The sequence below is a fragment of the Girardinichthys multiradiatus genome, chromosome 22 (genome assembly GCF_021462225.1).
Source record: "Girardinichthys multiradiatus isolate DD_20200921_A chromosome 22, DD_fGirMul_XY1, whole genome shotgun sequence".
Classification (NCBI taxonomy): Eukaryota; Metazoa; Chordata; class Actinopteri; order Cyprinodontiformes; family Goodeidae; genus Girardinichthys; species Girardinichthys multiradiatus.
Genome location: NC_061814.1, coordinates 41,298,759 through 41,313,404, shown reverse-complemented (window position 1 = coordinate 41,313,404; position 14,646 = coordinate 41,298,759). Strand labels below are relative to the sequence as shown.

At 38.4% G+C, this 14,646-nt stretch overlaps 1 protein-coding gene across 3 annotated transcripts in view; it reads right to left on the bottom strand.

The window, feature by feature from the left end:
• Nucleotides 1-3,994: 3,994 nt before the first annotated feature.
• The window catches only part of fam204a (family with sequence similarity 204 member A), a 30,955-nt gene continuing 20,303 nt past the window's right edge, over nt 3,995-14,646 (bottom strand). The window contains exons 6-8 of one of the 3 annotated variants that reach the window (XR_007036139.1): nt 10,472-10,581; nt 10,180-10,287; nt 3,995-5,346 (exon numbers count right to left, since the gene is read on the bottom strand). Coding sequence is in view for 1 of the 3 variants with exons in the window: in XM_047352414.1 (XP_047208370.1) it covers nt 10,236-10,287; nt 10,472-10,581 (162 nt within the window). In the remaining 2 variants the exon portion in view is untranslated. Of the gene's footprint in view, nt 5,347-6,900; nt 7,062-8,687; nt 10,288-10,471; nt 10,582-14,646 lie in introns of those variants that run through there. The other 2 variants (XR_007036138.1, XM_047352414.1) reach the window with 2 other exon arrangements.

Genomic DNA, 14,646 nt, shown 5'->3' with positions numbered 1-14,646 from the left:
TTTTCAGAAATCGGATTTTCTCACATTCTGCTTGTCCCACCATACAGCTCATACTGTTCTTTGCTCTAGCTGATCCTATAGTCTTTAACTGAAGCCTCTTAAATGACAAAAGCTTCAGCTTTAAATTCCTTTGTGTTACAACTAAATCTTATAAGACGCGACTCAGATTCATCTAAGAACACGAGGAATAATAATGTTGCCGTCACGGATGTGTAGTTTCTGTCTAAAGTTAACTCTGAGGACCGAACCTCAGATAAGGGCGCTCCACATCACCTCGTGGAGTTAATGATCGTCCGCAGTTACAACACAAAGGCAGTCAAGTAGCAGATAGGGCACAGAAATAATTTAAGCTCTGCTAAGTGGTCTATTGTCATTCAAATGCTAAATGAATGAATTATGCTTGGCAGAGATGTGAAAGTCTTTCTTTTTTTACAAAGCATCACTATTATTTGTGTAGAGCTGAGGTCTGAAGGAGCTGGAATGGTGGGAATTAGTTGGGAGAGTTTGGAGTTCCTTGGGGTTTGGACACAAATTGGCTCTCAGCTCATCAGGCCTTCCTGAACTTTCAGATGAAACCTCCATGGAAGCATTAATGTTCACAAACACAGCAGTGCTGAGACAACAGTGAACAATGGAGGGTCTGAGATCAGCGTGGCGTTGTTGTGTTGGTGTCTTACTTTACAGTAGTGAATAAATAATCTTATAATATTCCTTCATGTCAGGTCAGAGGAGAACATTAATAGATTGCTGTAAATGTAGAAAAGCATACTTCAAACAACTTGGCATAGTAAAAACTATGTACATCCTTGCAAATTTCAAAGGATTTATGAAGAGAAAAATCAGCGAGGTGCTGATAATCAACGGCACTCTTAATCGATCATAAGCATGTGGGTTAGTCTCGGGAATTTAGACAGTTTGCTAGTCTGGAGCACAAAAATGTCTGTTAACAGAATGCCAAGAAGGAAACACATGACCTTTAAGAGTCAAATGTTGCTAATCATCAATCTAGGAAGGATTTCTAAACTATTTAAATGTGAGTCAATCTGTCCAAATAATTATTTAAAAGTAGAAAACATTTAACATGGTTGTCAATCCTCTGAGGAGTGGATGTTGGGTGTGTTAACAAAATGCCAAGGTGGCTGCTGTCCATCAATCTGGGAAGTGCTATAAGGTTTTTTCCAAACTATTTGAAGTCAATTTTTTACACAGAGAAAGATTATTTACAAGAGGATAACATTTAGGACAGTTTCTATCTTTCCCAAAAGTGAACATCCGAGCAAAATCACCCCAGAGTCTAACTATATGACACTCAAGGAAATGACCAAAATATCCAAGAGCTCCGTCTCAGATTCTAAAGGCCTCCGTTAGCAGGTTAAAGCTTGAAGTTCATGGCAGTAGAATTAGAAAAAGACTGAAGATGTTTGACAAGGTTTGGAAGGAATGCCAGACGAAAGCCGACATGGTGGCATGATTTAAATTAGCAAAAACATCTGAATAAACCACAACTCTTCTGGAACGATATCTTTTGGACACGAGACACAACTAGAGATGTTTGGCCGTAACACACAGCATTTCTCCATGTTTGAAGAAAACTAAACATTATATCTGCACAAACATCTCACAAAGTTTGTTTTCAAGTTTAAAGCGATAAGAAGGGGGGGGAATGGCAACATACACCAAAAGGGGGGTATCAAGCGGCAAAGGGGTGAATTATGTGCTACTTCTAGCTTAAACACGCTAATAAATGTTAATTAATCTTACTAATACAAAAACAAAGCACAATGTTTATGAAATAGAGAGAAACATTTTTGTACGTTCTGGCTGCAAAACACGTTGGGGCAAAATTACCAAAGAAGCATATAAAAACAAAATGAAAACGTGTTAACATTAGCCTAGCAAACTCCTCCAGGTGTAAACTTCGTCACCAGGAGCAAGATGAGACTTTATTTAAAGAGCTCAAGTTTTTATTTAAAGAGCTCTCACCAACAACTTCAGAGTTGGGTATTTTAGGTAACTAGTTGAGAGGACATTAACCGAGTTAACCCGAGTTGGAGCAGAATGTTGTAGCTGATAAAGAAATGCTGCTTTCAAGAAAAACAGGGAGCGCAGGGACCTGAGAGACAAAGGGAAATGAGGCACAATCACAATATTAACAAAAACCGGGTAATACCGGCACAAAGTAGTGTATTACTTCACTGCATATAAAAGTAATTCATGTTACTGAAGTTAATTCCGTGTTAGACGGGGACTCGGAGTTGGCCATTGCCCCATTCAAGACTTGGATCGGTTGTAAGGACCAGAAATTCTGCTCAGGTGATCTCTTGTGCAGACTATAATTAAATGTATGGAGATCAAACTCAAGAGAAAATAGTGAAATGTAAAAAAAAACTTAAATTCTTGAGACATTTTACATTCCTGTAAAGATATGTTTATTCGTAACTGACCTCCTGCTGCCCTGTATTCGTATTATTTGATCAATTAAAAGGTGTACGGTGTTTTCTTCCCCATTCAAGACTTAGTTTCTTTACAGTAAGCAAGTGTTCTTCATACAGTAACTCCATACAGCCAGACTTACTGAGCTGTTTCCTGGGACAAATCAAGGTAAGTTGCACCATTAGATCCATTTTGTCTGTAAATCCCCTCCAGCCGCTTCAGATCATGCTGACTCCATTCAACATGCAGAGATGTTTCAGTTCTGAGTGTAGAAATAAAAGCAGGTGAGTTTATGCTCTAATTTGGAAAGATGATCTTTGATGAACAGGCGCCCGTTGTTATATCTTTCGATGCCGCACAACCTAACTTGACTGATTGGTCAACTAAATGATATTTCCCTCTGCTTTACTCAGGTACTTTGGCTGCTTAAAATGTCATTACCTCTGCAGAGACTGTTAAACGGTTCCATAAAGAAAACTCAAATATTCATTACCTCGGTTAATAATTCATTCGGATAAAATGGGGATGTGTGCTTTGCAGAATGAAGATGAATATGAAATGAGTGCATGCTCAGCATATTTATGTGTGGGAATGTTTTCATTCCCAGATAGCAAAGGAAGGACAATTAATTGAAAGTTCATTTAAATTTTTTGTTCTCCGTGATAACATTGATGCTTTCCAAGCAGTTTTGAAACGAAGAAACCCACATTATATAGTTTCATTCATTTTAATTATTGAGAAAGTGCATTTTAAAAGTTTTTATAAATTATAACTGACCTAATTCCCTCTGAATCTCCCCATAGTCACGTGTAAAACTGAGAGGAATCAGTTCATTGATAATGTCACGGTTTAGTCTCCATATCCCACATAGGAAGACTCCTTCCTTCCCCAGCTTTAAACAGCACTGAGCATGTGTGCTCGCTGCTTCAGTTAACACCGGCGATGGAGCGCTCCCACTACACCACACAGCAGTGTAAACACCACTCATCCAAACACTGTCAAACTAATTTCCTCACACCGCAGAGGTTCAATTTAGCTTTCAGATGAATCAATTCTTCCTCTAATTATCAATTGTGACACCCATAATGACTGGAAGACTGTAGCACTGAATAAATGGCATGTCTTTTGTGTTATAATTCTGTGCATCTTGACAAACATGACCCATTAAACAACCCTGTGGCCTTTTTCAAGAGCGAGGATTACGCTAATTAAAACTGCTAAACATCTGAGAGGGCTGCAGACGTGCCAGAATTAAACAGGTCATTAAATCAGCCAAGGAATATGTCAACATCCACTCTGCCTGTCGCTCCCACAGCGAGATACTCTGAGAGGAAGGAGACGATAATACACAGATCTCATATACAAGAAAGAAAGTGGCCTCGAGTTGACAAACAGAACACATCGTGAAAACACATTAAAGGAACAGGAGACGTGACAAGAATTGATGACAAAACGTCTCATAGATGGACCTGCTTTCCGCAAAACCTCTTATATAAGCTTTGTTAAGGAATAATGCATATATTTGCACCTCAGACCAAAGCTCTGACGTATAATCTTCAGATAAAAAAGCATAAATCATTTATTTATTCTGCATGTATTCACAAGACATTTCTTTATTCACATCAATATCCAATCTTTAAACTGTCCAACAATAGTCTTGATGTCTATAAAAAGGTGAAATACCTCAACCATGTCATCAGATCAAATAAATGGCGATGAGGATTTATTCAGACAGTATTGTCAGCTAGATGTAAGCTGCAGCACCCTGCACAAATATTTACACCCCTGGATAAAAACCTATAAAAACTAATATCAGCCTGTTTTTTGTAAATAATATAACATATAACACAGTCAAACATGGTGGTGGCAGCATCATGCTATGTGGCTCCTTTCTTCTGAAGGGACAGGGAATCTGGTCAAACATGTTATAGGCTGCAGCAGGCTTGAGATTGGAGCAAGGGGTTGCCTTCCAGCTGGACAGCGACTCTAAACATGCAACCAGAACTACGATGGAATAGTTTAGATCAGGGGTTCTGAACCGTTGAGTGTACAGGACCCACCATCACCCTTTATTTACTGCTGCAACCCAAGTAAAGGGAATTCAATTCTTCTAATTATTCTAGCAGTAAACATTAAGGCTAGCATTAACAGCTTTAATGCACAAACAGAAAAAATGAATGATGCATTTCAAAAGTACCAAAAGTACTGTTTCTTCTGATTATCTGTCAGTCGCTAAATTCCGGCAAATATTGTGCTGTGAAAAAACTTAAGCAGCACCAAGTTCAACACTGGGTATAACCCTAACATCCTAAACCTGAACTTGCAGGAATTAATGGGAGAAGTGAGCCTGTTACTCCTGATTACAGCTTCAAACCTTGGAGTTATCGTAGATAAAGAAACTCTCAGGTCCGATTTGTTCGTTATCTGAACGGTCAAAAATGCTCAAACAGCATTTATAAGTACACTTTATATGTCTTCTTCTGTGGTGTCTTCTCACATTGGAGAATCCACAAGACTCCACTGATTTCTCTGTCCCAGACAAAGCCTCGTGACCCAATGATAGTGGGTCCACAACCCACTTTTGGGTTGGGAACTGAGAAAGAATGGTTTAAATCCAAGGATATCAACGTGTTAGAATGGTCCAGTCAAAGTCCAGACCTGAATACAGATATTTGTCAATGCAGGAGTTTTGATATCAAAACTTAGAGGGGCAGGTCAGAGCCAGGTTTCTGAAATAAACATTTTCTCATCAAGTCCATGACATCAAGTGCTCCTCTAACCATTGGAGTCTCAAATGGAGTCTCTGGTGTGAGCTGTTCCCTGTATCCATCCAGACTGTGGCAGCACTGGTTAGTCGCTATTCATTGTTTTTATTTTCCTATTTGTCTTGTTTGCATATTTATGGACCAAAGTCTGTAAAAAAAAAAAAAAAGGGTTTTGTTTTGAGATTTGTATGAAAACAGGGAACACGCATTTATCAGCAGCTCTAAGTGAAAATCCCTAAACAGACCAAAACATCCTCAGAGCTACGCTGCGTGCCAAGTGTGAGGTGTTTTATCAGTAGCATCTCAGAGATCTCGCCTCAGTTAATCCTCTCCTCGACGGCGATAGCAGTGAGCGATAGGGCACATGTCTCGTTGCCGGCAACATATGTTCCCCATTCATACAACAGCAGCTCTCCCAACCACTTAATGGGATTGTTGTTGTTGGTTTTTCAAACCTCCCCAAACACAACAAACACTTTTCCTAGAAGTGGTTTGACTTGTGCCCAAGGATTTTGTTGCAGGATTTCACAACAAATCAGCCTGGGTCAGGGGCTAAGACTGGCCTCCAGTAACAGACTGCTGAAAAACTGCAGCTCCTTCACATGACGAGAGCGCAAAGTGGATTTTCCAGCTTAAAAGAAGAATCATCTCTGCCTTGGGCATTACGCTGTGTTCAAAAAGATTAATAATAAGATGCTATTGATACGCAGCTGTGCCGCTCTAGGATCAGCTCTGATCACGGACATCTTCAAGCTTTAAACACATGGATACATCGCTTCTGTACATTAAATACATACAGTTCTCTGATGTTTTAGGATTTATTGGTAAAGCTTGATCAGTAGAGCAGATAGAAGTAAAGCAGACTTTCTGTAAGTAGGGCTGTAGCAGTACATTTATTAGAATAAAGCTGTGGCGGTGAAGATGTCACTGGTGGGTAAATGCAGTCAGGCTATAGAAGTCTGATCTGGGCATAAAATGTGTGACTTCCAGAACCACCTGGAATTAAAACGCCACTAAGCGTTCATTTGGTGTCACGCCTGGTAGCACAATACCCCTAATGTCAGAGAGTTCTTATAAAATATCAGAGAGAACGCTGAAAAGTCAACAACTCTTTGCAACTGGCTGCACTTCCTTACATATAGCTCGATTGGCATTATGTTCTGAAATTAATTTAATTAAATGTCACTATGTTGGATTGTTGAATGTGAATTGGTGATATTCAATTCAATTCAAATTCAATTCAAAAATACTTTATTCATCCCAAAGGGAAATTAAATGTTGTTATAACTCATATTATGAAGGTTTCTCCAAAGAGTCGTTGTAGATGCTGATGGCTGTGGGCAGGAAGGATCTCCTGTAGCGCTCCGTCTTACAGCACATCTGAAGAAGCCTCTGACTGAAGACACTCTGTTGTTGTAGGACAGTCTCATGAAGAGGATGATCAGGGTTCTCCATAATGTTCTTCATTTTATGAAGAATCCTTCTTTGCACAATGATCTCCAGAGGTTCCAGAGGAGTCCCCAGAACAGAGCTAGCCTTCTTTATCAGCTTGTTGAGTTTTTTTAAGTCCCTGGTTCTGATGCTGCTTCCCCAGCAGATGATGGTAGAAGAGATAACACTCTCCACAACAGACTTATAGAAGATATGCAGCATCTTGCTGCAAACACCAAAGCAAATATAAATAAAAATATAAAAGGAAATATATAAATAAACTGAATTTAATGTAATTCCAACTGGATGAGATCTGGTTTTTATCTGTTCTAAAGTTACCAGAATACAAATTCTCCACAACATGCTACGTCAGACGCCCCTCATTAGCAGGTGGTTTCGTTTTTCCAAGCCCGTTTCTGTAAGCGTTATTTTCTGTTTAAAAGAAGTGAAAACAAAGGATCTGAGTTCATTTGAATCATACCAGTACACAATCCATTCAGTATTTAAGTCTTATATACAAATCTAAATGGCTTGTATACAAGTAAAAGCCATTTAAGTATTAGAACCACTGTTTATTTCTCTTGCTAGTTACATATTTTGATAAATTATGGAGATAAACATTAAAATGCTTAACTGTCATGTCATTAAATTCTACATAACTTTCTCAGGATTTTAAAGTAGTCTATACTTTCATTGATTGTGGTTCCGTCTGTGGAAACATTTAACCACATTTCATAACAGTAGACACTGAACATATAGAAAATTATTGTACCGCTATAGTTTAAGTGGGTACAAAATGGCGGCAAAGCAGGCAGAGATGGACGCATGTTCTGCACGAACCATCCTCAAGCAGACGGCTTCTTTTTTTAACCAGTACCTGAAGATAAAAAAGGCTGCTGATCATTTTGCCCCTTTGCAGTTCTGGTTGTTTTATACCCGACTGTTTCAGGAATGAAATGGTGCCGTGGACTGCAGGCTCTTTCATACCGGGCATGTGACAGTTTGTAGGTTGTTTTGTCAAAATTTGTAGCAATTGTTCTCTGTTCATTGTCTACTTAAAGAAAAATTAAGTTCTATTATTATTTTGGTTTAGGTCACAATCAGGTTTTATGTGTAATTCCTCCTCTTTGTCATTTGATACAGCGCTTTGAGCGCCTTGTTGCTGAAAAGCGATATATAAATAAACTTGACTTGACTTGATACAGTTAAGAAGAAACATGTTGGTACAGATTTAGGTAATCTGTACCAACATGTTTCTTCTGACTGGAAGTAATATTAACGTGTTGGAGCGGCCCAGCCGGAATCTGATAGTTAATCTGTGGATCGAGCTAAAATTAGGGTGATGGTAAGGAGGTCTTCCAAACTCAAAGACTTGGAGCTCACTGAGGGCTGTTATGACAATACAGATTTTTTCCAATGGTTACTGAGAAGGCTAGAAATAATTTCCATCCCTCCATCCATCCGTGGACTTTAGACGAGAAACGGGGAACACCGTGGACGGGTCACCAGGACAAACATCCATGCACACACAGACTCATACCTAAGGACAATCTGCAGAGACCAATAAACCTAGCAGTCGTGTTTTTGGACTGCGGGAGGAAGCTGGGAGAATCTATGCCACTTTTAAATGCAATCTAAATAAAAAGAGATAAATATTTTTTTAATAAAAATGATACTTCTTCAACATTGTTTTTATTATCTTTGGAAAGATGCCTGTCGGTCAGAAACAAACTTCTTGGTTGAATAAATATTTTAAATCAGATTTGCCAGGGGTATGAATAATTGTGGGCTTAACTTTACCTTTGCAGTTTTGGTGGTTTTGCACCTAAAACATCAGGTACAAAACAACCAACGGTGTTTATTACAGGTCGTTTCAAAGCGCCACAAGTCAGTTTGCCAGGGGGACATTTCATACCACCTTAAAGTAATTTTCCACATTAAACTCATGGCCTACTGTAGGAAAATTTGATTTTATGAGTCCAGTTAATATTATCTATCTGCTTAGAGACATTTCAGTTTGATCAGAGGGTGATCACTGTCAACATAAACACAAAAAAGTTTTAGATCATAATAAACAATTTAATTTAGTTTAATTACATGTGAGATTAAATTATTTTTATGACCATTTATCTCCATAAATTACAAAAATACTTAGAGAAAATGATGCAATGGGTACAAGTTAGCAAAGGGCCTTGGGGTCAAAAAGACCCTAAAATGTTTAAACATGTTTATGGAAATATAACTTATTCTGACACATTAGCGCTATAAGTCCTTTTTTATCCCTCATTTTGTTCCTTTAATGAAGCATCTCTGATGTTTCCTCACTCATGAGTTAAGATATATATTTTTCACAGCCCTCATCAAAGTGGGGAAATCCCACGCTGTACTTTGATGAGCCTAACACAGTTTAAACTTGCCTCTCATTACTGAGATAATTAACAGTTTAATTAGCACCAATTCTCAACAACTGAGAGCGTCCCTGAGACACAAATGTGATGCAAACTACACACAAAGCAGCTTGGTTCTAGATCTGGTCCAGGTTTCTGCAGCTCAGGTGGTTTGTACCATCATTGTCCCCTAACTTTTCCTGCTGATGTCATTCATTTTTTTTCAGGTTGCACACTAAATGACTGAGACTACCACACCTCACCAGGGGACAAACAGCTTCAATATGTGCACTGCAAACAACTTAGTTAAATTTCATTTCATTCTCATTACCTTGAAGCAAAGCAATCATCTTCTATATTTTGGGGAAAAAAAGCCATCATTACAAATAAAGTAATTATCTCTCTTGCATTTTTTCTCCGTGCCGTTTGAAATTAAGACTTCCTGGAGTCTGAATGAGGCTTTCAGAGAAGCCGAGCTTCTGTGGAAGCAAACGCTGCAGATCCAAGAAGATCAAAGCAGCAGCTGGAATCGGTGGATTTTAGACGAGTGTAAAGATGCTGAAGGGAGCTCAGTGCACAATGAGCAGCAAGTGTAGGCTTCAGAAAAGACAACAACGCGTGCCTCTTGTTCGGGCTGAGAGACAAAAGCACGACTTCCAACATGGGTGAGGGCCAGCAGCAAAGTCTCTGTTTCAAACTTGCAGTTTACGACTGCTCAAAACAGTTTACAGCATCCAAATTTCATTTTCTGCTCCCAAATCCGATCGCACATTATCCTGTACATTGCATTAGCACTCTAATCTTCCCTTTCTCTTCCTGCGCAGAAGAAAGAAGCGCCTTCATGATTAACCCACTTTACAGCAATAAATAAACGCATCATCCAGTAATGTACACCAGATTTAATTTGAAGGGGAGGAAAAAAAAGGGCCAAAGCGCTGAAATCACTAAAATGTAATGAAAAATAACACAATGCAGACACCAGTGGGCGCCTTAGGAATTAATTTGAAGGCTTCTTCATTTTTTTCCTCTCTGCTACACTCTGGATTGGTTTTCTCTCAGCCGACTGCCTGACATTTCCCCCTCACATTCAGCTGCTGTAATGCCTTCAAAACATACAAGAAGAATAAAAAGAAACACGATCAGTCTGCTAAAAAAAAACACACCTTTTTTTAAATTAACTTAAGAGAAAAAAAGCTTTGCTCCTTTTCCTCCATTTTCATCACATGAAGCCCATATTGCTTTTGGTTTCCCAACGTTGCTTCGCCTCAAACCTACGAAACACGAAAACAAAAACATTAAACCACAGAAACGTATCTGACTGTATTTTAGCTGCAAACTTAATTCCTGCATGAGTAGTTATTCAGGCTTCTAAAGCTCCATCTTCACACAGAGCGTCATGCATGGGGAAGATGTGACGGCAATCATAAACACAGAGACAAGAGACAGACGTCATACCCCCAGGCTAGCTGCTTCTTCCTCTTCTTTGCTGCCCTCAAAGCTTCCTCTTCCTGTTTGCTCTGCACAAAGTCACGGCAATCAGCAGCCTGGGCGATCTGCACAGCCATCTATTTAGAGACGGACAGAAGAGAAAGGAAATTAGTCTGAAAATCCTATCCTTTCACATTAGTGTTGATGGTTAGCAGAACGTTAGCAGTGAAGTTGCTAAATGTTCAGAAAGATTCACATAGGTGTTCACACCGCTGTTAAAATATCACGTTTTACTGAAATAAAATAAATCCATTTAAAGCTCTTTTTACCGTTAATGTGACACTCATCTTTTACCCTTTAAGGAAAAATAAATAAATATGTAAGAGAGAAAAATATAGAAATTGCAATAATCTGGTTGCATAAGTGTGGGCACCCCTTGAACTAATACTTTCACATTTCGATTTAATTTTAGCATTCAGTTTTCTTGAGTTTGGACCTGCCACCAGTTATAAGAAATGTGATGAGCCACAAATAAAGATCAGCTGTTCTAGTAGGATTAGCTTTTATTTTTTTAGTTTGCATATTTTAGCTAAAGCCAGAGTATGCAGAAATGTTACAAAGGACCAAAATATATATTTTTTTTTCACCAAAGGTATCAGTCAGGAGCAGCGTATTTCTGCCAAGTTCTGGTTCTTCCCCATCATGTTTTCTATGAGTCTGGACCACAGAGGAGGGTTGGAAGAAAGAAGAGAACATCCAGGTCTGGATAAAATATGTGACGGTCTCATCAAACGAAACCTGAACTTTTGGGCCAACGTTCAAAAACACTGCACATCAACAACAGAACACCATGCCCACAGTGAAACATGGTGGTGGCAGCATCATGCTCTGGGTCTCTGCGGAGTGTGTGTGTGTGTGGGGTTTTTTTTTTTTGCCCAAGTGGATAAAATTAGGAGTAGCTCTTTGATAACAGTCAGTTTTCCAGTTATATGAATCTCAAAACGTTTCTGCCATTTCTTGCGTTTCCTTTGATTTTATTAAAATAAAAAACACGGGGTCAACTTCATGAATATTTGTAGTATTGGGCAACAGATTAAAGGGAGGAAGCATTTACAGAGCATCAAATTTGTGAAAAGGTTTCAGTGACAGAGCAACAGACAAGAAACGGATGTTTTAAGGCCTGAGAGCATAGCGCCATGGGCTAATTATTAGCTGCTAGCAGGGCAGAAGCTGGTGTCTGCTTTGGATCTTCTTATTAGCACTAAATTATCTGAAGCTATCTGAAGCTTTTTTAAGGAATCGGGACAGCATTTGAACACCTCTAAAAATCTAAATTCTGTTCAAAATCTAAAATACTGAAAACTGATCAAACCTGAACTGGACAATCTGACACTGAACCAATCATTTAAAATATAGTTTCATATTTGTGGAAACTTTATTCTACATGAAAAGATAAAAAACAAAGCATTTTTGGTTTTTTTGGCATTAGAAAATGATAAAATGAACTAATAAACCCAGACCGGAATATTCTACTCTGATTATAGACATTCACACATTAAACAGATTTAAAATCAAGTTGGTAATTCCTCAAAAAGAAAAAAAGGTTACTCTTAGTTTTCTTTAAAAGCTTTTTAAAATCTGGTCTTGGTCTCATGAACTAATAATCCGTGGTCTCCTGACCTGGCAGTCTAATTGCATCCCTAATAAAACAAAATTGAAAAGAAACCTTTAAGGTAAATGATCCTAACATGAACTTTGGACACACAGTATCTGGCGTCCAGAGGTGGTCTAGGATATGCAAGTTTGGGACACACTGACAGACGAGTTACGAAGCTGATGGGAATATAGGACAAACAAGTTTGGTTGCCTCCATAGTGATTAGCCACCAGTTTTGGAGAAATCTGATGGTGTTTTTTATAGATTATAGCTTTTCCATAATCAAGGCGAGCAGTAAGTTTTAAATCAAGTGATATAACGATTGGCTATTGTAATCTGTTGAATAAATCAGACCAAAGGCGGCTAGACGCCAAACTGAATTTATTCTCCAATTACCATCCTAAATACAATAATAATAATAGTAGTAATAATAATAATAATGATAAAATCAATAATAATAATAGTAGTAATAATAATAATAATGATAAAATCAATAATAATAATAATAAAACTTTCACATCAGGAGAATATCAGTGAATTACTTGGCTGCACAGGTGTTGATGCTGACTGCACCTGAGTGGTGAGGTGGATGTGCATCCACATTTCTACAGCCCTGCTGTACAGCAGACAGCCTTTCTGTAACCTGTGATCTACTTTAGAGAGGTTTATTATTGGTCCATTTCCCAGACACTAAAAGAAATGATTCAGAAAAAGTCAGTTTTCTGTTTATATGATCTTAAGATGCGATAATGAAACAATGAAACCATTATCAGGACCAAATCAGCTCAATTTGTCCAGGTAATAAGATAATGACGCTATTATGAGAAAATTTCTCTCTCAAAATAAATAAATATATCAAAATTTAAAGGTTTTCATTCACTGAGATAATATGATAATTAAACTGTCATCACAACAACACAGGCTCAAGATCATGGAAAATCTCAAGATCTTGATTTGTTGAGTATAGATAATAAAAAGTATGTTAAAATATTGGCATATCTGAACAATTATGGCAACACAATTAGCTCAAAATGTCGCTCTTTCAATTAATGTGAGAAAAACTCATCTGGAGATGATGTCATGAATATGAATTCTCATCTACCAAAAATATAGAGATATAGACAGGAAGGACCACCTGCAGACCTACCAGGACATGGAGGTCCACCTAAACTGACAGGGTGGGCAAGAAGAGCATTATTCAGAGGAGAAGCCAAGAAGCCAATAATAACTCTGGAGGAGCTGCAGAGATAAACAGCTCAGGTGGAAGAATCTGTGGACAGGGCAACTGTTAGTCATAGACTCCACTAATCTGGCTAAGAAAACTGTTTGCAGTTTGCTTCAAGCCATGTATGAACACAGCACACATGTTGAAGAAGGTGCTCCGGTCGGATAAGCCCAAAATTCAACATTTTTAGCTATGAGCAAAATGTTACATGTAACACCATTAAAAACCAGATGTGGGTATAAAGAGCAGTCCATCCAACTGGCCAAATATATTATAGCTATGCAGAGCATGAATGCATGACACTAAATATATAATAAACTACCAAATACTGGGCCAAAGCAGTCCTTTGCAATGATGTTATCCAGAAGACAACTGATTCAATATACCTTGCAGCTCTGTCTTAGATCAAAGCAAATCCACGTCTCAGAATGGCCCACTACAAAGCACCAACTCAGTGGGGTCAAATAATGCCTGCCACACTTTTCAGATTTTTATTTGTAAAAATATATACATTTGAGAACAATGTCTCTTTTTTTTACTTCAACTTCACAATTACTTTGTGTTGGTCTGTGGAAACAAATGATGGTTGTGATGTAAAAGAGCTTGACAGGGTATGACTACTTTAGCAAAGCAGTGGTTACAATTTAAATAAAGTTGGCGAAGACCTTCAACACATTAGTTAATTATATAGTTAACATATTTTAATGTCCTGAAGGCCCAGACAACAATTTCACCAGAGATAATTCCTCAGTTTTCCATGTTTATCAGCTCTATTATCATACAGAAAACCGGAAGGTGCCATTTTTTTTAGCTTGCAGATGCAGCTCATAGCCCGCCCAAATATCAGTCCATCATGTGCAAATGATGTAAGACACTCCAATAGACAATTAGAAACAATCTCTACCATTCTGCACATCTTGTATAAATGTTGTGACGGTATTTTTCTTTTTACTCGTCAACAACGTGTAGGAGGACTGTGTGCTTGGAGTGAAGCAGGCAGCCCCTGAAATCAGAAGATGAAGAGAATGACCGTGACTGCAAGAGGCAAACATTCAAATCCCAGGGAAGACATGTGCACATTGTGAAGCAGAGTAATCCCAATAACCCCAGACACACAGAAGCCTCCAAAACAAAGGGGAAAAATCCTGCCGCTTTTTCCACTCCTGAGATAGGTTTATTATTCAAGCAAAGGAGAACTTTGATAAACAACTTGGAACAATTTCACCAAACCTTAGGGTAATTCTCTATAATATTCAGAGCACAATCAGTGGGGAGAGCAAGTCTTAAGGTAATGAAGAAATGTGCCACCACTGTGCCACTC